Source organism: Myotis lucifugus, unplaced genomic scaffold (genome assembly GCF_000147115.1).
Source record: "Myotis lucifugus unplaced genomic scaffold, Myoluc2.0 scaffold_4, whole genome shotgun sequence".
Lineage (NCBI taxonomy): Eukaryota > Metazoa > Chordata > Mammalia > Chiroptera > Vespertilionidae > Myotis > Myotis lucifugus.
This window is the reverse complement of record NW_005871052.1, coordinates 20,909,234-20,934,864: the sequence shown is the minus strand read 5'-3', so window position 1 is coordinate 20,934,864 and position 25,631 is coordinate 20,909,234. Positions and strand designations below refer to the sequence as shown.

At 41.0% G+C, this 25,631-nt stretch overlaps 1 protein-coding gene across 1 annotated transcript in view; it reads left to right on the top strand.

Annotated features, from left to right (window-relative positions):
- Positions 1-25,298, top strand: part of ZDHHC15 (zinc finger DHHC-type containing 15) — a 373,330-nt gene extending 348,032 nt beyond the window's left edge. Inside the window, exon 11 of the mRNA XM_023764748.1 lies at positions 25,219-25,298. Coding sequence (XP_023620516.1) covers positions 25,219-25,265 — 47 coding nt within the window. The 3' untranslated portion in view covers positions 25,266-25,298. The remainder of the gene's footprint in view (positions 1-25,218) is intronic.
- The last annotated feature ends 333 nt before the right edge of the window (positions 25,299-25,631 follow it).

Sequence of the window (25,631 nt, the reverse complement as noted above, 5' to 3'; positions counted from 1 at the left end):
ACTTTGAGCATGTTTTCCTATGTCTCTGGGCCTTCTGTATGTCCTCTTTTGAAAAGTGTCTATTTAGATACTTTGCCCATTTTTTGATTGGATTGTTTATCTTTCTTTTGTTAAGTTGTATGAGTTCTATGTAATTTTAGGAGATTAAACCCTTATCGGAAATATCATTGGCAAATATGTTCTCCCATGCAGTGGGCTTTCTTCTTGTTTTGTTGATGGTTTCTTTTGCTGTGCAGAAGCTTTTTATTTTCATGTAGTCCCATTTGTTTATTTTCTCCTTAGTCTCCATTGCCCTAGGAGCTGTGTCTGTAAAGATATATCAAGACATATGTCTGCTATTTTGCTGCCTACGGAGTCTTTTTTTTAATTTTTATTTTATTTTTTTATTGCTTAAAGCATTACAAAGGGTATTACATATGTGTCCTTTTTCCCCCCGCCCTTGACAATACCCCGGCTTCCCCTACCCCCCAGTGTCTTATGTCCATTGGTTATGCTCATATGCATGCATACAAGTCCTTCGGTTGATCTCTTACCCCCCTCCCTCCTGCCCCCCAACCTTCCCCGGCCTTCCCGCTGTAGTTTGACAATCTGTGTAAGGCTGCTCTGCCTCTGTATCTATTATTGTTCAAAAGTTTATAATGGTCTCTATTATCCATGAATGAGTGAGATCATGTGGTATTTTTCCTTCATTGACTGGCTTATTTCACTTAGTATAATGCTCTCCAGCTCCATCCATGCCGTTGCAAATTGTAAGAGTTCCTTCTTTTTTACAGCAGCATAGTATTCCATCGTGTAGATGTACCACAGTTTTCTAATCCATTCATCTACTGATGGGCACTTAGGCTGTTTCCAGATCTTAGCTATGGTGAATTGTGCTGCTATGAACATATGGGTGCATATATCCTTTCTGATTGGTGTTTCTGGTTTCTTGGGATCCTATGGAGTCTTGTAGGACTTTTATGGTTTCCCATCTTACATTTAAGTCCTTTAGCCATTTAAGTATGTTTTTGTGTATGGTGTAAGTTGGTGATCTAGTTTCATTTTTTTGCATGTATCTGACCAAATTTCCAAGCACCATTTATTGAAGAAACTGTCTTGACTCTATTGTATGCTCTTGCCTCCTTTATCAAATATTAATTGAGCATAATGGCTAGGGTCGATTTTTGGGTTCCCTGCTTTGTTTCATTGGTCTATATGTCTGTTCTTGTGTCAGTACCAGGCATTTTTGAGAACTGTGGCTTGGTAATATAGCTTGATATCTGATATTGTGATCCTTCCAACCTTCTTCATTCTCAGGACTGCTGTGGCTACTCAGGGTCTTTTTTTTATTCCAGATGAATTTAAAGAGTGTTTGTTCTGGATCTTTGAAATATGCCGTTGGTATTTTAATGGGGATTGCATTGAATCTATAGATTGTTTTGGGTAGTATGGACATTTTAATGATGTTGATTCTACCAATCCAAGAACATGGTATGTCCTTCCATTTGTTTATTTCTTCCCCTATCTCTTTTTTCAATGTCCTGTAGTTTTCTGTGTAGAGGTCTTTTATGTTCTTAGTTAAGTTTATTCCTAGGTATCTTAATTTTTTTGGTGCAATAGAAAATGAGAATTTTTTTTGTTTTTCTTTCTGTGAGTTCATTATTGGTGTATAAAAAGGCCATAGATTTCTGGGTGTTAATTTTGTATCCTGCTACATTGCAAAATTAATTTATTAGGTCTGATGGTTTTTTTGATGGAGTTTTTGGGGTTTTATATGTATAGTATGATGTCATCTGCAAATTAGGACAGTTTTACTTCTTTTCCAATTTGGATTCCTTTTATTTCTTCATTTTATCTGATCAGTATTGTTACCACTTCTAGTACTATATCGAACAGGAGTGGTGAAAGTGGGCATCCCTGTCTTGTTCCTGTTCTTAGGGGAAATGAGTTTAGTTTTTGCCCATTCAGAATAATGTTGGCTGTAGATTTGTCATATAAAGCTTTTATTATGTTGAGGTATGATCCCTCTATTCCCATTTTGCTGAAAGTTTTTATCAAGAAAGGGTGTTGGATTTTGTTAAATGCTTTTTCTGCATTGATTGATATGATTATGTGATTTTTGTCAATCAGTTTGCTTATGTGATGTATCACATTTGTTAATTTGCAAATATTGTACCATTCTTGCATCCCCGGAATAAATCCCACTTGGTCATGATGTATGATCTTTCTAATGCAATGCTGAATTCAATTTGCTGAATTTTGTTGAGGATTTTAGCATCTATGTTCATCAATGTTGTACTTCTCTTTTTTTGTGGTGCCTTTTTCTGATTTTGGGATTAGGGTAAGTCTGGCTTCATAGTAAGAGCTTAGAGGGGTGCCTTCCTCTAGAATTTTTTGGAATAGTCTGAGGAGGATAGGTTTTAGTTCGTCTTTGAATGTTTGGTAGAACTCCCCTGTAAAGCCATGCAGACCAGGGCTTTTGTTTGCTGGAAGATTTTTGATTGCTGCTTCAATTTCTTTGGTAGTTATCAGCCTATTCAGGTTTTTTTTATTCTTCTTGATTGAGTTTAGTGAGCTTGTATTTTTCTAGGAATATGTCCATTTTGTCTAGGTCGTCCAATTTGGTGAATAGAGTTGTTCATAGTATGTTTTCATAATTGTTTTTATTTCTGTGGGATCAGTTGTTACTTCACCTCTTTCATTTCTGATTTTGTTTATTTGGGTCCTCTCTCCTTGCTTCTTGGTGAGCCTGGTTAGAGGTTCATCAATCTTGTTTATCCTTTTAAAGAACCAGCTCTTGGTTTTGTTGATATTTTGTATTGATTTTTCTTTTTTGGACTCTGTCATTTATCTCTGCTCTGATATTTATTATTTCCTTTCTTCTGCTTACGCTGGGTTTTTCTTGTTGCTCTCTTTTTAACTCTTTGAGTTGTAAGGTTAGATGATTTATTACCAAGCATCGTCTCAGACCACGAGGGCATAATATTAGAAATAAACGACAATAAAAACAACTCAAAATACTCAAACACTTGGAAGTTGAATAGCATGTTATTAAATATTGATTGGGTTACCAATGAGATCAAAGAAGAAATTGAAAACATCCTAGAAACTAATGACAATGAAAACACAACAACCCAAAACCTATGGGACACAATGAAAGCAGTCCTGAGAGGGAAGTTTATAGCTATACAGGCCTATCTCAAAAAAACAAGAAAAAATGGTAGTAAATCACCTAACTCTACAACTCAAAGAATTAGAAAGAGAGAGCAACAAGAAAACCCCAGAGTGAGCAGAAGGAAGGAGATAATAAAGATTAGAGCAGAAATAAATGACATAGAGACCAAAAAAAAAACAATACATAAAATCAATGAAACCAAGAGCTGGTTCTTTGAAAGGATAAACAAGGTTGATGAACCTCTACCCAGGCTCACCAAGAAGCAAAGTGAGAGGACCCAAATAAACAAAATCAGAAATGATAGAGGCGAAATAACAGACCCCACAGAAATACAAATGATTGTTAAACAATACTGTGGACAACTCTACTCCAACAAACTAGACAACCTGGAGGATATGGACATATTCCTAGAAAAATACAACATTCCAAAACTCAATCAGGAAGAATCTAAAAATCTCAACAGGCCAATAACTATGGAAGAAATTGAAGCAGTCATCAAAAAGCTTCCAGCAAACAAAAGCCCAGGACCAGACGGCTTCACAGGGGAGTTTTACCAAACATTCAAGGGAAAACTAAAACCATTCCTCCTCAGACTACTACAAAAAATCCAAGATTAAGGAACACTTCAAGATCATTCTATGAAGCCAGCATCACCCTAATACCAAAACCAGGTAATGACAACACAATGAAAGAGAATTAGAGGCCAATATCCCTCATGAACATAGATGCCAAAATCCTCAACAAAATCCTAGCAAATCGGATCCAGCAGTACATCAGAAAGATCATACACCATGACCAAGTAGGATTTATCCCAGGGATGCAAGGATGGTACAATATCCACAAATCAATAAACGTGATACATCACATAAACAAATTGAAAGAAAAAACCACATAGTCATATCAATTGATGCAGGAAAAGCATTTGACAAAATAATACACCCATTTTTGATAAAAATTCTCAGCAAGGTGGGAATAGAAGGATCATACCTCAACATAATAAAAGCCATATATGACAGGCCCACAGCCAACATCATACTCAATGGACAAAAACTAACACCATTTCCCCTAAGAACAGGAACAAGACAGGGATGCCCACTCTCACCACTCCTGTTCGATATAGTACTGGAAGTATTAGCCATTGCAATTAGACAAAAAGAAGAAATAAAAGGCATCAAAATTGGAGAAGCGGAAGTAAAACTGTCCTTATTTGCAGATGACATGATATTATACATAAAAAACCCTAAAGACTCCATCAGGAAACTACTAGACTTAATACATGAATTTGGCAATGTAGCAGGATACAAAATTAACGCCAAGAAATCTATGGCATTTCTATACACCAATAGTGAACTTACAGAAAGAGAGACTAAAAAACAATCCCATTTACTATCATACCAAAAAAATTAAGCTACCTAGGAATAAACTTAACTAAGGAGGTAAAAGACCTCTACTCAGAAAACTACAGGACATTGAAAAAAGAGATAGAGGAAGACATAAACAGATGGAAGAACATACCATGTTCTTGGATGGGTAGAATCAACATCATTAAAATGTCCATACTACCCAAAGCAATCTATAAATTCAATGCACTTCCCATTAAAATACCAACGGCCTACTTCACAGATCTAGAACGAACTCTCCAAAAATTCATCTGGAATAAAAAAAAGACCCCGAATAGCTGCAGCGATCCTGAGAAAGAACAAAGTAGGTGGGATCTCAATACCAGATATCAAGCTGTATTACAAAGCCATTGTTCTCAAAACTGCCTGGTATTGGCACAAGAAGAGACATATAGATCAATGGAATAGAATAGAGAGCCCAGAAATCCGCCCGAACCAATATGCTCAATTAATATTTGACAAAGGAGGCAAGAACATACAATGGAGTCAAGATAGTCTCTTCAATAAATGGTGTTGGGAAAATTGGACGGATACATGCAAGAAAATGAAACTAGACCACCAACATACACCATTCACAAAAATAAACTCAAAATGAATAAAGGACTTAAATGTACGACGGGAGACCATAAAAATACTAGGGGAATCCAAAGGCAACAAAATCTCAGACATATCCCGAAGCAATTTCTTCACTGATACAGCTCCTAGGGCATTGGAAACTGAAGAGAAAATAAACAAATGGGACTACATCAAAATAAAAAGCTTCTGCACAGCAAAAGAAACCATCAACAAAACAACAAGAAAGCCCACTTTGTGGGAAAACATATTTGCCAATGTTATATCTGATAAGGGCCTAATCTCCAAAATTTATAGGGAACTCATACAACTTAACAGAAGGAAGATTAACAATCCAATCAAAAAATGGGCAAAGGACCTAAATAGATACCTTTCAGAAGAGCACATTCAGAAAGCCAAGAGACATATGAATACTTGCCCAAAGTCACTAATCATCTGAGAAATGCAAATCAAAACAACAATGATGTACCATCTCACACCTGTCTGAATGGCTATCATCAACAAATCCACAAAGGACAAGTGCTGGAGAGGATGTGGAGAAAAAGGAACACTCGTGCACTGCTGGTGGGAATGCAGACTGGTGCAGCCACTATGGAGGACAGTATGGAGTTTCCTCAAAAAACTAAAAATGGAACTCCCATTTGACCCTGTGATCCCACTTCTAGGAATATATCCCAAGAAACCAGAAACACCAATCAGAAAGGATATATGCACCCATATGTTCATAGCAGCACAATTCACCATAGCTAAGATCTGGAAACAGCCTAAGTGCCCAGCAGCAGATGAATGGATTAGAAAACTGTGGTACATCTACACAATGGAATACTATGCTGCTGTAAAAAAGAAGGAACTCTTACCATTTGCAACGGCATGGATGGAACTGGAGAGCATTATGCTAAGTGAAATAAGCCAGTCAATGAAGGAAAAACACCACATGATCTCATTCACTCATGGATAATAAAGACCATTATAAACTTATGAACAAAATAAATACAGAGGAAGAGCTGCCTCGAACGGACTGTCAAACTACAGTGGGAAAGCCGGGGAGGGTTGAGTGGCAGGAGGGGTGGGGTAAGAGATCAACTGAAGGACTTGTATGTATGCATATAAGCATAACCAATGGACATAAGACACTGGGGGGTAGGGGAGGCCGGGGATTGTTAAAGGCCGGATAAAAAGGAGACATATGTAATACTCTTTGTAATACTTTAAGGAATAAAACAATTTAAAAAATGTTTTTCTTGTTTTTTGAGGTGGGCATGTAGTGCTATTAACTTCCATGATAGGACTGCTTTCACTGTGTCCCATGGATTTTGGGTTGTTGCATGTTTATTTTCATTTGTTTCCAGGATATTTTTTATTTCTTTTTTATCTCTTTGGTAACTCATTCATTGTTTAATAACATGCTATTTAGCCTCCATGTGTTTGAATGTTTTTGAGTGTTTTTATTGTAGTTGATTTATAATTTTATGTCATTTTGATCTGAGAAGATGCTTGATACGATTTCAGTCTTTTTAAAGTTGAAGAGACTTAGTTTGTGTCATAATATATAGTCTCTCTTTAAAAATGTGGCATATGCCCTTGGGAAGAATGTATATTCTGAAGTTTTGGGATGATATGTTCTGAAAATATCAATTAATTCCATCTGATTTGGTTTGTCATGTAGGATTGCTTTTCTCTTTGTCTAGAACAGTGGTTCTCAACCTTCCTACTGCCGCAACCCTTTAATACAGCTCCTCATGTTGTGATGACTTCCAATCATAAAATTATTTTTGTTGCTACTTCATAACTGTAATTTTGCTACTGTTATGAATTGTAATGTAAATATCTGATATGCTATATATGTTTTCTGATGGTTGCGACCCATAGGTTAAGAACCACTGGTCTGTAAGGTCTATTCAGTGAAGTCAATGGAGTGTTAAAGTCTCCTACTATGATTGTATTGCTATCAATCTCTTCCCTTAAAATCCTCCAGAAGTTGTGGGGGTTTTTTATGTATTTGGATGCTCCTGTATTGGGTGTAGATATGTTTACCATAGTTATATCCTCTTGTTGTATCAATCCCTTTAGTATTATAAAGTGGCCTTCATTATCTCTCCTTATGGTCTTCACTTGGAAGTCTCTTTTGACATCTATGAGTATTTCTATCTCAGGTGTTGTTGTTTTTTTCATTTCCATTCACATGGAAATTTTTGTTTCCATCCCTTCACTTTCATTCTGTGTGAGTCCTTTGTTCTGAGGTGGGTCTCTTATAGACAGCATATACATGGGTCATGTTTTGTTATCCATTCAGCTACCCTATGTCTTTTGATTGGAGCAATTTAGCCATTTACATTTTAAGTTATTATTGATAGGTACTTATTTATTGCCATTCTTATTCTTTATGCTTGTGTTCTCTTTCTCTTTATTTATTCTTCTTACTACAGCCCCTTTAGCATTTCTTGCCATGGTGTTTTATGGTAATAAACTCTTTTAGCCTTTTTTTTTGTCTGTGAAGATCTTTATTTCACCTTTGATTTTGAATGATAGCCTTGCTGGATAGAGTAGTCTTGGGTTCAGTCCCTTGGTTTTCATTACTTTGTATACTTTGGCCATTACCTTCTGGCCTGGAGTGTTATTAATGAGAATTCGGCTGACAGTCTAATGGGATCTTCCTTGTAGGTAACTTTCTGATTCTCATATCCTTTATGATTCTTTCTTTGTCTTTAATATTTGCCATTTTAATTAATATGTGCCTATGTGTGGGTCTTTTGGGGTTCATCTTGATTGGGACTCTCTGTGTTTCCTGAGCTTGAATGACTATTTCCTTCCCCAGGTTAGGGATATTTTCTGACATTATTTCTTCAAACAGGTTCTCTATGCCTTTCTTGGATTCTCCATCTTCTGGTACACCTATAATGCGAATGTTGTTATGTGTCATGTTGTCCCAAAGCTCCCGTAGACTCTCCTCCTGTTTTAATTTTTCTTTCCATTTACTGGTCTGAATGGGTGTTTCTTTTTTTTCTACCTTGTCTTCTAATTAACTGATTTGGTTCTCAGCTTCTTCTAATCTACTGTTGAATTTTTCTAGGGTGTTCTTTATTTCAACCATGTCATTCCCCATTTCAAATTGATTATTATTTGTTGCTTCAAGCTCTCTTTTCATGTTGGTGTCACTCTCATGAAGACCCTTATCATTCTCATTATTTTGCTTGTAGTTCTCACTGAATTGTTTGAGTACTCTTCTTACAATTAATCTGAATTCTTTATTTGGCAGCTTGTTTACCTCCATTTCATTTAGTTCCTTCTCTGACAATTCCTCTTTTTCTTTCATTTGGGGTTGTTTCTTTGCCTCCCCATTTTTGCTGTCCCTTCTTTTTTGTTTCTATATATTAGATCAAACTGCTGTGCCTCCCAGATTTTGTGGGGTGGTCTTATGTAGTTGGTATTTTGTGGGACCCAGTGGTGCAGTCTCTTAGATCTACTGAGCTGGGTGCTCTAGTAAAGCTCCTTACACGAGTTATTTGGATTATTCTATTGTAGTTGGTTCTTGAATGTTATTGTCCCATTCATGAATGGAGTCTCCTCTCAGGCTGGCTGACTATGTGGCTCATCCCCAATCACATCGTGTGAGCTGTTGTGGAGGTGCTGACCAAACAGAACAAAATACAATGCTACAAGATATGAAACAGAAGAAACAACAACAATAAAAATGTATACAAGACCCCTGAAGCACCAATAAAAGCAACCACCAGAGAGAATCAGGAAAGAGTAAAGAGAGCAAGAATCATAGAAAAAAAGAAAGAAAGAAAAATACGAGGAGCAAATAAACAAAAAAAAACCCACAAACAAACAAACAAAAATGGGGAGGACAGAATATGTAGATGCAGATCTGAAATAAAGGAAACAAAAATAAAATATTAGGGGAGCAGGGGAAGAAAAACTGTTTAAAATAAAGGAGGGAAAAAATAAGTAAAAATAAAATACAAGAAAAATACCTGAGAAGGAAAATAGAGGAGAAAGCTGATAGAACTAAAATAAGAAAAAGAAAAAAGATGTGAAAGCAGGAACAAAAGAAAAGAGAAAAATTGAGTAGTGAATAAAAGAAACAGGAAAACAATTGAATAGGAAAAGTCAAGAGGAATATTAGATATATGAATGAAACAACAGACTAGAATAATAACAAATCAATAAAGCAGATAGATAAAGAAGATAAATTTTAAAATGGAAAAAAAAATGAAAGAAAAAAACAAAAAAAGTAAAACAGAAGAAAAAAGGGAGGAAAAAAGAGAAAAGAAAAAAGGAAAGGGAAAAAATGTAAAAAAAGTCACGTGGCATTCCTTTAAGCTGAGTTTAGTGTCCCATGTGAGCTGGTTTTGGATCCCACTTTTCTGTTCTCTCTGCCAAGTCTGGGCTTCCTGTTAGGTGTGTATGGGCTAACCACTGTCAGGCACTATACTTTGGCTTTCAGAAACCTGCTTGAAGCTCCAAGCAATCCACTGATCCACCATTTGTGTCTGTCTCCACAGGCTTTGGTTGCCTGCAAGAGGAGCCAAAATGCCCTCTAAAGTAGGTTTGTTAGCAGCAAGGGGCCCAGGACTAGGTCAGCTAACTTCCCCTGGCTCCCTGAGCTCTACTTCTGCCAGCATTTTCCTGCTAGTCCACTGTCAATCTTAATCACTGAAAAGTCTGTTTCTGAAAAGCCTTTAGGTGGGGGAGGTGCTATTTAGCTTTCAGGGTATATGGTGGGTGTGTTTTCCTGTCCCAGAGCTACTTCTCTGCAAGTGGCCCAACATATTACTCTTCTCTTGGCTGGACAGAGATCTTTGTATGGAGACCAACGGGGATTGTTTATCAGTTCTTCTTTGCAGGGAAAGTACCAGACTAGACTGGTGCCTAAGATAGTGGCAGAAATGGGTCCTCCCCCAATCCAGTCACTGAGGGCTCCTGAGACTGTTCAAACCTGTAGGTTTGGCCTCTGCTTTTGTTTCCTCTGAAAAGTTTAAAATGCAGGGTGTGGCAGGCAGGGCTCCTGTGGGTGGTGTGTGCTGTATCATCTAGGACAGGGTTTTTCCTTTTACCTGCCCTGTGGCTGCTGGGAGTGGCTAGCTCCTCTCAGAAAAAAATGGCCCTTTTGGTTTGTGGGCCTATGCCCAAATGTTTCAGGCTGCCATTTTTCCAAGTCTCCCCACAATGCTTCCCACCCCAGTGTCTCCTTAGGCACCTTGATTCCACATCTCCCTCCCTACCCCAAAGCCTCAGGTGAGTAGCGCAAATGAAAACTCCTGTGCTCTGGGTTTAAAAAACAAAACAAATGAAACAGAGGCTTTCTCTCTGTTCAACTCCAGACTCCGCTACGGCTAGCCGCCCTGCTGCCTTTCACAGCTGGATGTTACATGGGCCGCAGGTCTTGGCTCCAGTGCTCCAGGCTGTGAAGCCCAGCCTGGGTTCTGGGTCTATATCTTCTGAGGTTCTGTTCCTAGCACTCCCTCCTCTCTTGGCCTGCCACCCCTGGTTGCTGGGTCAACTTCTTTTCCAACCTCGCCCACCCTATTAGTCTCCAGGTATTTCCTGCAGTGGAGGTCTTCTGGTGGTAAGTTTCCTCAGCTTCTGTATGTCTACAAAGTCTTTATTTCTCCTTTAAACAAAACAAAAAAAGCTTTCCTAGATATATTATTCTTGGCTTGTAATTTCTCTCTTCCAATAGTTTAAATATTTGGTTTCACTCTCTTCTTGCTTGTTGAGATTTTGCTGAGAAGTTATATGATAAACTAATGGGCTTTCCTTTATAGGTTACTTTCTTCTTTTCCCTGGCTTCCTTGAAAATTCATTCTTTGTCCTTAATTGTTTACTGTTTTAACACAATGTTCCTTGGAAAAGGCCTCTTTGGATTGAGATAATTAGGTGTTCTGTTTGCTTCTTGAATTTGAGAATCTAGTTCTTTCCATAGGTCTAAGAAGTTCTCATCAACTATTTGTTTTAATAGGGTATTTGTTTCCTTCTCTCTCACTTTTCTTTTTATTATGCCCATTATTATTATAATGCTCTTTTTTATGGAGTCAGATAGTTCTCATAGAGTTCTTTCATTTTTTTCTCAAGTCTCCTCTTTTTTCCCCCTCTGTATCATTTCTAGCTTTCTTTCTTTATTTTTAGATTTCTATCTTTGATGTCACTAATTATTTTCTCTTTCTAGTCATCTCTATGTACTTTGATCACTAGTTTATGTTTATCTCTTTGAGTTCTTCATCTTTTGAATTTCTATTTGGTTCTGCTTTAAAGTTTCAGTATCTTTGGTAAAGTTCTCCTTTTGTTTATTTATTTTCTGAGTTAATTTAATTGCCTATTTGTATTTTCTTGCATCTAGCTGAGTTTTTTCAGAAAAGCAATCTTGAATTCTCTTTTATTTCAATCACATATTTCTATGTCTTTAAGTTTATTTTCTGAATATTTTTTCATTTTCTTTCTGAACTGCCTTGGTTATTCATAGCATTTGATGAATTCCTTGTCTGTCTAGGCATTTATGTATAAGTGGTAGTTCTCTAGTAGGTTGATAATAAGAAGTCCTTCTATTGTTTTTCAGTAGGTGGCACTGAATCACAAGGTTTTTTTTAGCTCTCATGCACTTCTCTGGCTTTTCAAATCTCTTCAGGGTAGTGGAAAATGGCTTGTGTTCCCTGGGAAGGTGGACAGCTCCCTGTGATTTGGTCACACAGGGCCCAGGTGACTAACAATGCAGCTGATTGCAGTGGGCAATTGAGTTCTAATTCTGTGAAATCCCAGTGCTGTGCTCCACAGCCAGACATTGCCAGCTGCACAGTGTAATGCATGGAGTTGGGGTGTGCTCGGGGAACCTGGTCTCCTCCTTTGTTGCTTTGCCCTATTACACTTCCACCTGACACTGGAATTAGTTTCAGAATGTGTCCCTCACTCAGGGAAAAAGTGTTTAGTACCAGTTCCTGTTTTTGCAGATAATGTGCTCTGCAACTGGACAAGAAGGGTGAATGGAGGCGAGCTCTGAGAAGGTGGGGAAGGCCACCAGGCTTTTTGCCTTTGCTTCTCTGTCTGAAATACTGATTTCCAGATAACCATGGTCACAGCTGTGCTCAGCTGTAGCTCATACTACCCAAACCTGCAGAAATGCTTACTACATCTCTTTGCTCCTCTTGACTGAAGGGAGTGCCAGCCACAATCTGATTCCTCCTCTTTCTGTGCTAGCCATCCAGAGAGCTCTGGGCTGCAGGGCTGTGTCTATGGCTGGTATCAACTCTTCTTCCTTCCAATCTCCCCCGTTTGCTCCTACTTACCCGACTTCACATGTTTCAACGCATGGATCTTACAGATGTGTTTGTGCATTGAGCCGGGAACTCTTTGTTGAATTATAGCTGTTCAAATTGTTTTAACTTCAAAGGGAGATATAAAGGGAATCTGCCATGCTGCCATTCCTCTTAACAGATTTAAATAGGCTTTTGTGATGAGATTTTTACAGAGTCTTTAATTAATGTATTCATGCATGAAATCTGCAAATCAAAAGTGACAGATTGATGTATTCTGAAGAGATTTTAAGTCTTTTGAGAGACATAGGGCTACATTGAAGTTTCTTGTTTGTTTTTGTTTATTTTTAAATATTCACTGGAAGATTTATTGATTTTATACAGAAGAAGGGAGAGAGAGGAGGGAGGGAGGGAGAGAGAGAGAGAGAGAGAGAGAGAGAGAGAGAGAGATGTGAGAGAAACAGAAACATCAATCGGTTGCTTCCCATATGTGCCCTGGCCAGGGATTGTACCCGAAGTCTAGGTATGCACCCGGATTGGGAATTAAACACATTACTTAATACAAATTTTCCTGTCATTTATTAAAAAAAATTAGATATTACAATATCTCTCTCTCTTTTATTTTAATCCTCACCCGAGAATATTTTTCCATTAATTTTTAGAGAGAGTGGAAGAGAGAGGGAAAGACAGAGAGAAATATCGATGTGAGAGAAACACATCGATTGGTTGCCTCCTGCACAAGCCCTGACCAAGGCCCAGGCCGGGGAGGAGCCTGCAACTGAAGTACATGCCCTTGACCAGAATTGAACCCAGGACCTTTTGGTTCACAGGCCAACACTCTAACCACTAAGCAAAACCAGCTTCTCTATTCAAAATTGGAATCTATTTCCTCCAAATTTGATGGGTAGCATTTATGTCCCTGACTCCCATAAATGTCATGGGTAATAATATGGATGTGATTCATAAATGCAAACATCTGTAAGTGAAAGTCTGCCTTTATGTGAAACCCATAAAGAAGCCCCCAGCCTTCTGGAGGGTAATTATAGTTGCCTAATATTTTCTTACTAGAGGCCCGGTGCACAAAAATTTGCGCACTCGGGGGGGGGGGTCCCTCAGCCCGTCCTGTGCCCTCTCGCAGTCTGGGACCCCTCAGGAGATAACGACCTGCTGGCTTAGGCCTGCTCCTGGGTGGCAGAGGGCAGGCCCAATCCCTAGGTGCAGCCCCTGGTTGGGCTCAGAGCAGGGCTGATTGGGGAGTTGGGGCGCCGCCCCCTGTCATGCACAGAGCAGGGTGGATTGGGAGGTTGTGATGCCACCCTCAGTCACGCTCAGGGTAGGGCCCATTGGGGGGTTGGGGCACTGCCCCCTGTCCAACTCAAGGCAGGTCGATGGGGAGGTTGTGGCGCCACCCCCTGTCACGCACAGAGCAGGGCCTATCAGGGGGTTGGGGCGCTGCCCCCTGTCACACACAGAGCAGGGTCAATCAGGGGGTTGGGGAGCTCCCCCCTGTCATGCACAGAGTAGGACCCATAGGGGAGTTGGGGCACCGCCCCCTGTTACACACAGAGCAGGGCGGATCAGGGGGTTGGGGAGCTGGCCTTGTCACACTCAGGGCAGGGCCCATCAGGGGGGTTGGGGCGCTGCCCCCTGTCACGCACAGAGCAGAGCCTATCAGGGGGTTGGGCGCTGCCCCCTGTCATGCACAGAGAAGGGCCCATCAGGGGGTTGGGGAGCTCCCCCCTGTCATGCAAAGAGCAGGGCTGATCAGGGGGTTGAGGAGCTCCCCCCTGTCACGCACAGAGCAGGGCCCATCAGGGGGTTGGGGAGCTCCCCCCTGTCATGCACAGAGTAGGGCTGATAGGGGAGTTAGGGCACCGCCCCCTGTCACCCACAGAGCAGGGCAGATCAGGGGGTTGGGGCGCCGCCCTCTATCACCCACAGAGCAGGGCCGATCAGGGGTTGGGGCACCGCCACTGTCACACACAGAGCAGGGCCTGTGGGGGGGGGGGGTTGGGGTGCCACACCCTGTCACACACAGAGCTGCAGGGCGATCAGGGGATTTGGGCGCTGCCCCCTGTCACGCTGATCGCAGTGCTGGTAGGCATATTACCCTTTTACTATATAGGATAGAGGCCTGGGGGCCGGCTGGTTTGCCCTGAAGGGTGTCCTGGATCAGGGTGGGGGTCCCCACTGGGGTGCCTGGCCAGCCTGGATGAGGGGATGATGGCTGTTTGCAGCTGGTCACACACCCTTCAGGGTGGGGGTCCCCACTGGGGTGCCTGGCCAGTCTGGGTGAGGGGCTGAGGGCTGCTTTCAAGCTGGCGGTGTTAACTGAAGCTCCCAACCGCTCCTTTTTTTCTTTTTCTTTTTTTTTATTCTGGGCCAGCTTTAGCTCTGGCTCTAGCTCTGAGACTTCTGCTGCTGATTGTGTTCTATAATCGAAACAATGTATAACTCCAGCTCTGAGATCCTGGCTGGCTGAAAGCTGGTTTCTGGGGTTTTGTTTAACTTCTATATTTGTTACAAAGTTTCTTAGAGTTGCAACTCAGAGGCCGGCAAGTCAGGCGGGGAACGTTGGAGTCTGCAGTCACTGGAGCAAGCAAGCCTCATGTTCGCTTCCAGCTGCCTGGCTGCCGGCCGCCATCTTGGCTGACAGTTAATTTGCATAAGGATATGCTGATTAGCCAATGGGAAGGGGAGCGGTTGTACGATAATTACCATGTTTCTCTTTTATTAGTGTAGATTGAGGTGAATTCTCAATATTCTTTTATCTTTATGGCTCTGATGCCTTCTGAATGCTCTATATCCTTTTATTCTTTTAGGAGGTAACAAAGCCTATGTCATTTTCACTCATTGTCCCTTTCATATTAGTTGCTGAACTATTTGATAATGGACATTTATTTAGAACTAGAAGCCTGTTGTACGAAGATTCGCGCAATAGGCCCTCCTTCCCCTGGCTGCCAGCACCGGTTTTCCTCCGGTACCTGGGACCCAGGCCTTTGGTCCGGCCACAGCAGAGAAGCCAAGCCTCTTCAGTCTTCAGTCTTCAGTTTTCAGTATTCACTCTTCACTCCGGCCGGAGTCTTCAGTCTTCGCTCCGTGCCTGTGTATGCAAATTAACTGCCATCTTTGTTGGGTTAATTTGCATAGTCGCTCTGATTGGCTGGTGGGCATAGCGGAGTGACACCAATTTGCATGTTTCTCTTTTATTAGTGTAGATACAGCATCCTTAGTACATAAAGCAGCTAGCTACAATCAATATTCTCTAGGCAGTGAATTTTTTAATTTAAATTCTTTATTGTTTAAAGTATTATATAAGTCTCCTTTTCCCCCCATTGACCTCTCACCAGCCTCTCCCACTCCCCAGCACATGCCTTCACACCCTACTGTTTGTTTCCATTGGTCATGCTCATATGCATGCATACAAGTCCTTTGGTTGATCTCTTACCCTTCCCCCCCCCCGCCTTCCCTCTTAGGTTGGAAGGTCCGTTTGACGCTTCTATGACTCTAGCTCTATTTTTGTTCATCAGTTTATGTTGTTCATTATATTCCACAAATGAGTGAACTCATGTGATAATTATCTTTCTCCACCTGGCTTATTTCGCTTAGCATAATGCTCTGAGGTCCATCCATGCTGTTACAAATGGTAACAGTTCCTTCTTTTTTACAGCAGCATAGTATTTCATTGTGTAGATGTACCACAGGTTTTTAATCCACTCATCTGCTGATGGGCACTTAGGTTGTTTCCAAATCTTAGCTATTGTAAATTGTGCTGCTGTGAACATAGGGGTGCATATATCCATTCTGATTGGTGTTTCTGGTTTCTTGGGATATATTCCTAGAAGTGGGATTACTAGGTCAAATGGGAGTTCCATTTTAAATTTTTTGAGGAAACTGTTTTCCACAGTGACTGCACCAGTCTGCATTCCCACCAGCAGTGTACAAGGGTTTCTTTTTCTCCATATCCTCATCAGCACTTGTTGTTTGTTGATTTGTTGACAATAGCCATTCTGACAGGTGTGAGATGGTGCCTCATTGTCATTTTGATTTGCATCTCTCAGATGATTAGTGACTTTGAGCATGTTTTCTTATGTCTGTTGGCCTTCTGTATGTCCTCTTTTGAAAAGTGTTTATTTAGGTCTTTTGCCCATTTTTTGATTGGATTCGTTTATCTTTCTTTTGTTAAGTTGTATGAGTTCACTGTAAATTTTGGAAATTAAACCCTTATCAGAGATAACATTGGTAAACATGTTCTCCCATGCAGTGGGCTTTCTTGTTGTTTTGTTGATGGTTTCTTTTGCTGTGCAGAAGCTTTTTATTTTCACGTAGTCCCATTTGTTTATTTTGGGACTATTACTCACAAAATTAGGTGTTGGTTTTTCTAAAGAGGAATGAAGTATCTAGAAAATAAGTGCCTTTGGAATTAACAACCAATATCATTTATAGTTGTTATAAATGATAACAACTTGTATCAAGGATATTATTTCCATTGTCCTAGGGGCTGTATCAGTAAAGATATTGCTACAACATATGTCTGATATTTTGCTGCCTGTGGATTCCTCTAACATTTTTATGGTTTCCCATCTTACGTTTAAGTCCTTTATCCATTTTGAGTTTATTTTTGTGTATGGTGTAAGTTGGTGGTCTAGTTTCATTTTTTTTGCATGTATCTGTCCAATTTTCCCAACACCATTTATTGAAGAGACTGTCTTGACTATATTGTATGCTCTTTAGGCAGTGAATTTAACAGAGATTTTGACAAAGACTCCAACAGTAGTACAATGACTTTTTTTTTCCATTTGCAAGGGTGTAACTCTTTTATCAACACCACTGATTGAATAACAATATTAGCTAGTTCCAGAGAAGTTTTTGTCCAGAAATATTTTAGGATAAATGGAAATACAACCTACTCCTTAGGAAAATTTACTCTGTAATATCTTACCAAAGAGGTGTGAGAGTTTTGTTGTTGTTTTTTATATTGACTCAAATAAGCAACTTCAAGTGACCTGCAGTTGTCATGCTGGTGTTCAGTCACAGAGAATCCCAAGTTGAACTATGTAATAATGTATACTATAATTGCAAGACAACATCTTCCCAACACACTCTCCCATAAGGTGTTGTGGGGACCCTAATCAAAGTACGCGATGTTCAAGGCTAATTGGAGTGTAGGGTCCCTGTCCAGAATACACCAAATGCTCAAGGCCAATTTGTCATATGCAGGTACAAAAGCAAGGACACAGTGATTGCACTGTATACACTGCACAGGCATGCCTGTCTGTAGTCCATGTACTGATGTCACTATTTGGCAAGAAGCCTCTTTTGTCTAAGTTAGTATAAAGATGTTGTTGACCAGCAAGTGCAAGGCCACTTGATCAAGCTACTTTGTTTGCAATGGCTACTGTTTGTGGCTGCTTGGTACAGCTCCTATGTTTGCTGAGGCTGCTTTTATGTAGAGTGCAGCTGCTTGATCAGGCTACTATGCTTATAATAGCTACTGTGTTAGTGCGGCTGCTTTGTGTAGCTCCTATGTTGGGGGCTCCTATACTAGCTCCTATGTTTGCAGCTACTTTGTAGAGCTACTTTGAAGAATTGTTTTGTCTGATAGCTCCTTGTTAGCAATGGCTACTTGGGCTGCAATAAAGACTCTTCTATATGCCTATAACTTCTCATGTCTTCTCATCTAACATCCAGCGTCCAAGGAGGTCCAGTTCCTGGCAAAGGAACTGAGACTCCACAGTAGGCATAGTTGAGCAGAATCAAGGCAGAACTTACTCCAACAATTGGTATAGTCAAGCAGGTTCAAGAAATAAGTACTCCAACAGGTGTTAATTTGCCCAAGCTGTAAGGAAAGCAGATCACCTGAGCTCTGGATGGTATTCATGAAATTTCTTATGAGTCTAGACTTAAACCTGACAGAGAGGGTTAGAACTTCCCAGAGAAAAGTTGTTTCAGAATTTACAGGGAACTTCCCAGATCCCCCTGTTATATAGAATGAACCTAAACTCATATTAATCTTCTTTTAAATATCCCCCAGCCGGAACCCAGATTGGAGTCTTCAGAAAATATTTTCAACCACATCTATTTTTTAGTTTTCTGACAGGAACTAAACTCAGTATTGTTTTTGATACAAATACCAAGGTTAGCATCTGTCAATTGTAACTTAGGACTTCTATCCATTAAGTTTAGCTCCTTTATTTCCAAGTAATGTAGGAAGAGCCAGTTTCTTTTCTCTTATCACCTTGCTCTTCCATCAAGCTCTTCTCTGAAACCATCTTCCTGTTTTTAGAATAGAGCAGGTGGCTCCAGGTCAGGATCAAGTTGTAAGTTACAAAATAATTATGCATAACCAATTCCAGTGACTCTATATCAGTGCACAAACTGTGACAAGAACAACATTTTTTAAAAATTCAGCAGGATAAAACAAGTTTCTTAAACAACAAAATTGTTTTTTAGTTCCAGGTAATGAGACTGAAAATCAACTCTTTATTTTATTTTGATATCCCCTTTCTGATTGGTGTTTCTGGTTTCTTGGGATATATTCCTAGAAGTGGGAGCACTGGGTCAAATGGAAGTTCCATTTTTAGTTTTTTGAGGAAACTCCATACTGTTCTCCACAGTGGCTACACCAGTTTGCATTCCCACCAGCAGTGAATGAGGGTTTCTTTTTTTTCTGCATCCTCGCCAGCATTTGTCATTTGTTGATGATAGCCATTCTGACAGGTGTGAGATGGTACCTCATTGTCGTTTTGATTTGCATCTCTCAGATAATTAGTGACTTTGAGCATGTTCTCATATGTCTCTCCGCCTTATGTATGTCCTCTTTCAAAAAGTGTCTAGGTCCATTGCCCATTTTTTGATTGGGTTGTTTATCTTCCTTTTGTTAAGTTGTATGAGTTCCCTATAAATGTTGGAGATTAAACCTTTATCGGAGATATCATTGGCAAATATGTTCTCCCATGCAGTGAGGATATGTGCATCCCTATGTTCATAGCAGCACAATTTACAATAGCTAAGATTTGGAATCAGCCTAAGTGCCCATCAGCAGATGAATGGATTAAAAAACTTTGGCACATCTACACAATGGAATACTATGCTGATGTAAAAAGGAAGGAACTCCTACCATTTGCAAAAGCATGGATGGAGCTGGAGAGCATTATGCTAAGTGAAATAAGTCAGTCAGAGAAAGATAAATATCACATGCTCTCACTCATCTGTGGATTATAATGAACTACGTGAACCGATGAACAAAAACAGATGTAGAGACAGAGAAGCATCGATCAGATGCTTGAAACTCGGAGGGAAAGCAGGGGAGGGTTGGGGTGAGGGGGAAAGATCAACCAAAGGACTTGTATGCATGCATATAAGCATAAGTGATGGATGTGGACAATAAGGGGTGAGGGTGAGGGCAGGATTGGGGGGATGAGGTGACATTAGGGGGATAAGGACACATTTGTAATATCTTACTCAATAAAGGGAAAAAATAGAATGTATCCCCATGAGGTACTTTTATCAAGTAAAAAGTATAATACAAAAACAAAAATTTGCTTGCACTTGCTAATACAAGTTTTGGTGTTAATGATAATCAGGGCTTAGAAGAATTAATCTCATTCTTGTCAAATGTTGGACACGTATCCAGAAAAAATATTGACTTCAAACTCTAGCACATTATGGGTCTTAAATATACCCTAATTTTCTATGCCTTTACTTGGGCAGACGCAAACTTTTTTGTTTGAGACCATTAGTAACTGCTCAAGGTAGAAGAGGTTTCTGATTTACTTTCAATTTTGTATTTTCTGCTGCCATGATAAATAATCCATCAGGAAAAATATAAGAAATAAACTAGTATTTGTTGAGAGCATATTTATTAAAGGTATGACATTGGACCCATAAGGGGAGTTATGCATTATTTTCTCTGAATTCAAGGATCTTACATTTATTTGGGAAGATAAGACACATACATGAAAAGTTGCCTAACAAAACACAGTACACGATATGTTATGACCAAATAAATAGAACCATAATGTTTGTGCTATAAGAACTCAAAGGAGAGTGTGATTCCTATGGGCTGGGCTAGTCAGGAAAGATTTTACAGAGGAAGTAGATTTTGGGCCTTAAATATTACATAGGATTAGAATTAGCGGCAAGAAATGAAGAGGAAGACGGTACAGATTGTACTGTCACTCCAAACTAAATACAAGGGATATGAGGAATGTAGCCTAGAGTTTAAATGGCAGGGGATGAATGGGAACTCCTTAAAGTCAGCGATCTTCTCACCTTTATTTCAGTATTCTGCAACCTTTCCAAAATAGGCTTGCATTATGGAAGATTATTACTAGATTAATTCAGCAGGTAAATTGGTGTCAGATCAGGTAGGTCCTTAGATATAAGACTAAGAACTCTATTTTATGGATGATAAGAAACTATAATGGTTTTTGAGAAGGAGCATGCTGTGAGAAAAATCTTGTTTTAGGAAGATAATTGACACTCCTATCAAAACACACTTCCATCCTATGACAGATATTGCTCTAATCCCTATACCAGCGGTTCTCAACCTGTGGATCTCGACCCCTTTGGGGGTCAAATGACCCTTTCAGAGGGGTCGCCTAAGACCATTAGAAAACACATATATAATTACATATTGTTTTGTGATTAATCACTATGCTTTAATTATGTTCAATTTGTAACAATGAAAATACATCCTGCATATCAAATATTTACATTATGATTCATAACAGTAGCAAAATTACAGTTATGAAGTAGCAACAAAAATAATTTTATGGTCGGGGGTCACCACAACATGAAGAACTGTATTAAAGGGTCGCGGCATTAGGAAGGTTGAGAACCACTGCCCTATACCTTTTAGAGGATTGATAGGAGCCTGTCTCCTCATCATAACTCAGATTTTCCAAATACATACTATGTACAACAGCACTGGTTCTGAGATAAGAGACCTTTCACATCAAGAGCTTAGTTTTTTAAAAGCATCTCTGGGCTGTGCAATCACCTCCCATTCAGACAACCATTGACTCTTGATTGAAGAAAAAATTACCTTATCAGTTAATTTGTTGAGGCCTAACCAGACCTCTGTGATTATGCATGAGGAAAATTAAAATACTACCACAAGATTTAGGCAAGGTTCTAAGTTAAATTAATGCTTTCTACCTCAAAGAATATATTTCTTCAAGGGCACCAAATGGACCTTATTTATTCCCATACATAGCAGCAATAAGTAGATATAAAAGAGTCCTTAGTCTCAGTCAATTCTTTACGATATTTCTAGATAGCAGTTCAAGATACCTAAGCCTATGCTAATATCTTACCAACTTGATCTTCCGGTGAGTAATATACTTATGATTATACTAGAGGCCCGGTGCACAAAATTTGTGCATGGATAGGGCAATCAGGGCTGATCTGTGGGGTGACCAGTGGGGCAATCGGGGGTCCCCCACTGGCACCCGCCTTGGCCAGCCTGGTGCCACCCATTCACTGGCCCTGCCCCTCGCCACCTCCACCAGTCACCTCCCTCTGTAGGAGGCAACCAGCGGGGTGATTGGGGGGGGGGGGAAGCATTGGTCCACTTGCCAGCCGGCCCTGCTCCCTACAGGCACCCACCTCGGCTGGTCTTGGGCCTGTGGGCTGGGGGTGGCTCCTGAATTGAGTGTCTGTCCCCTGGTAGTCACTGCACATCATAGCAACTGGTCATTCCACTGTCATTTCACCATTCGGTCTATTTGCATATTAGGTTTTTATTATATAGAATGTTTGGAATTATTAGGTGCATGGTTCTTTTCCACAAGGTTATTTTTTCTCATTCCTACAGATAGGAGGCAGTACCATTCTGGGGGAGCATGTCTGGCTGGTTATAGAGGTGAGAGGGAGAGACTAACATTTGTGAAATCTATTTGGGGAGATAAAACACATACATGAAAATTTGCCTGACAAAACACAATACAAGATATGATGTTTGACTGAATGAGTAGAACCATAAAGGTTGTGCTATAGGAATTCAAAGGGGAGTGATTCCTGTAGGTTGGGCTGGTAAGAAAGGATTTACAGAGGAAGTAAAGTTTGTGTCTTAAAGATTATATAGGATGTGGGTTGGTGGAAAGGAATGAAGAGGGAGAAGGTACAAGAAAAATCATGAATAATGAACAGGACCTCACGCTAACTGATGAAAAAGTAACTGGCTCAAACATAAAGTTTGGATGGTAAGGAACTGAATAGCAATTCCTTAAGGTCAGAGAGCTTATCACTTTCATTTCATTATTCTCTGCATCCTTAGCAAAATAAGGTTGCATATAAATCATTGTTTGATTCCAAGAGTACAACTAACATTTATTGAATGACTAGAGATTTACAATTATTTGACAAACGAGTTATTCTCTGTCCTTCACTGAAGAGCAGGTCGAATATAGTTGCTTTCTGTTCAGACTTTAGATCAAGAATACTCTAAATCTGGGATTTCAGACAAAACAGAATGCTATACCCACTATGAAGCCTTGATTCCAAAGACATTCTCTGAGCCACTTTTACTTTCTCACTCTTCCTGGAAGAAAGCAGCCTTGTGTCTGGAATCTACCTGGTTTACTGGGGTGAGGGTAACATACCCTGGATAACCTCTATCTTCTGAAATCCAGACCTCACACTTACTGGAGCACTCTGAATGGCACACTGATTTCATAAAGTATAATGTACTAAGCAGAAACTGTAACAGTCAAGAAATGTCAACTTTATTTTAAATCTCAAAGTGCCAAGTTCATTTGTATGCAGGGAGTATAAAGAAAATGATTGTCTGAACATTAAGCAAAGTGATTCAGAGTTCACTTTGTGCACCCAAAAGGCTGGGGGTTGGAAACAAAAACATTTGTATGTACTATAAATGATATTGGTTGTTAATTCCAAAGGCACTTATTTTCTAGATACTTCATTCCTCTTTAGAAACACCAACATCTAAAATATGATAATAACTATCTCAAATATGTCCAGTAAAATAACAGCAAGACATGGTAATTTTGTGAGTAATAAGACCCAAAACATTCCATTTAAAGCCATACAATGTGGAACTGACATCACAGCTATTTAAGTCAAATACCAGCCAGTATTATAGATTAGACTAGAGGCCTGGTGCACAAAAATTTGTGCACTCGGGGTGGGGGGGGAGAGGGGGTCCCTCAGCCCGGACTGTGCCCTCTCGCAGTCTGGGACCCCTCGGGAGATAATGACCTGCTGGCTTAGGCCTGCTCCCGGGTGGCAGAGGGCAGGCCCAATTCCTAAGTGCAGCCCCTGGTCGGGCTCAGAGCAGGGCCGATTGGGGGGTTGGGGCACCGCCCCCTGTCACACTCAAGGCAGGGTCGATAGGGAGGTTGCGGCGCCACCCTCTGTCACGCACAGAGCAGGGCCGATCAGGGGGTTGGGGCGCCGCCACTGTCACACTCAGGGCAGGGCCGATGGGGAGGTTATGGCTCTACCCTATCACACACAGAGCAGGGCCCGTGGGAGGGGGGGTTGGGGCGCCGCACCCTGTCACACACAGAGCCGCAGGGCAATCAGGGGGTTGGGGAGCTCTCCCCTATCAGGCACAGAGCAGGGCTGATCAGGGGGTTGGGGCGCCTTCCCCTGTCACGAACAGAGCAGGGCGGATAGGGAGGTTGTGGCCCCACCCCCTGTCACACACAGAGCAGCAGGGCGATCAGGGGGCTTGGTCGCTGCCCCCTGTCACACTGATCCCGGTGCCGGGAGCCCTCGCTGCTCTGCTGATCCGGTGCTGGGAGGCATATTACCCTTTTACTATATAGGATAGAGGCCTGGTGCACGGGTGGGAGCCAGCTGGTTTGCCCTGAAGGGTGTCCTGGATCAGGGTGGGGGTCCCCACTGGGGTGCCTGGCCAGCCTGGATGAGGGGCTGAGGGCCGTTTTCAGGCTGGCGGGTGACTGAAGCTCCCAACCTGTCCTTTTTTTCTTTTTTTTTAATTCTGGGCCAGCTTTAGCTCTGAGGCCTCGGCTGCTAAAAGCAGGTTTCTGGCCTTTGTTTACCTTCTGTATTTGAAACAATGTTGCGGTCCGGCTGGCTGAAGCCCGGCTGACTAAAGCAGGTTTCTGGGGTTTTGTTTAGCTTCTATATTTGTTACAATGTTTCTTAGAGAGCAGCTGAGAGGCCGGCAAGGCAGGCGGGGAACCTGGCTTCCTCCATCACTGGAGCAAGCAAGCCTCCCTGTTCGCATCAGCTGCCTGGCTGCCGGCCGCCATCTTGGTTGGCAGTTAATTTGCATATCTCAGTGATTAGCCAATGGGAAGGGTAGCGGAGGTACGGCTAATTACCATGTTTCTCTTTTTTAGATAGGACTAGAGGCCCGATGCATGAAATTTGTGCAAGGGTAGGCCTTCCTTCCTTCAGCTGCCAGCACCAGCTTCCCTCTGGCACCTGGGACCCGGGCTTTCCTCCAGCCACCAGCAGGCACCCAGGACCTGGGCTGGCTTCCCTCCGGCCACCTGCAGGCACCCAGAATCCTGGCTGGCTTCCTTCCACCCCTGCTTCATCAGGAAGGACGTCCGGAATGACATCCAGAAGGATGTCTGGTCTAATTAGCATATTACCCTTTTATTATTATAGATAATGCTGATAAATAAAATAATCTTAGTTCATAGTACAGCAGGCTGACTACTCTTGGAATGTGAATGTCTGAGCTGGTTATAAATGCTTCAGTATAGCATATAAGTCTTTAGAGATTTGCAGATGTCTGCTGCTTCTAGGGTTTGAAAAAGAAGGAAATATTCCATTGGATAAATACCTACCTGTATAAGAGAAAGGGACATTTGATCACCTTCACTTTTCAACCTTACAGATTATCCAGAAGGTTCATCATCTCTTGCAGTGGAAACAGAAACATAGCAGTTTTCACATTTCCTGCATCTCTAAGACAGGTCAGTATTCTTTTCTCTTTTTAAAATCTTGTTGTTGTTGTTAATTCTCCCGAGGATATTTTTTCCCATTGATTTTTAAATAATGTGGAAGGGAAGAGGGAGGGGGAGAGAGAGATAGGAACATCAACTTTAGAGAGACACATCGATTGGTTGCCTCCCACACGAACCCCAACTATGGCTGTGCCTTTGGGAATCAAACCCCGACCCTTCAGTGTGTGGGCTGATGCTCTATCCACTGAGAAACACCTGGACTGCTAAGAGGCAATCTTGGGAGGTACTAGCAAATGAGTAAGATTTCACCCTGGTGAACAAGATGTTAAATTCTCCACTCTTG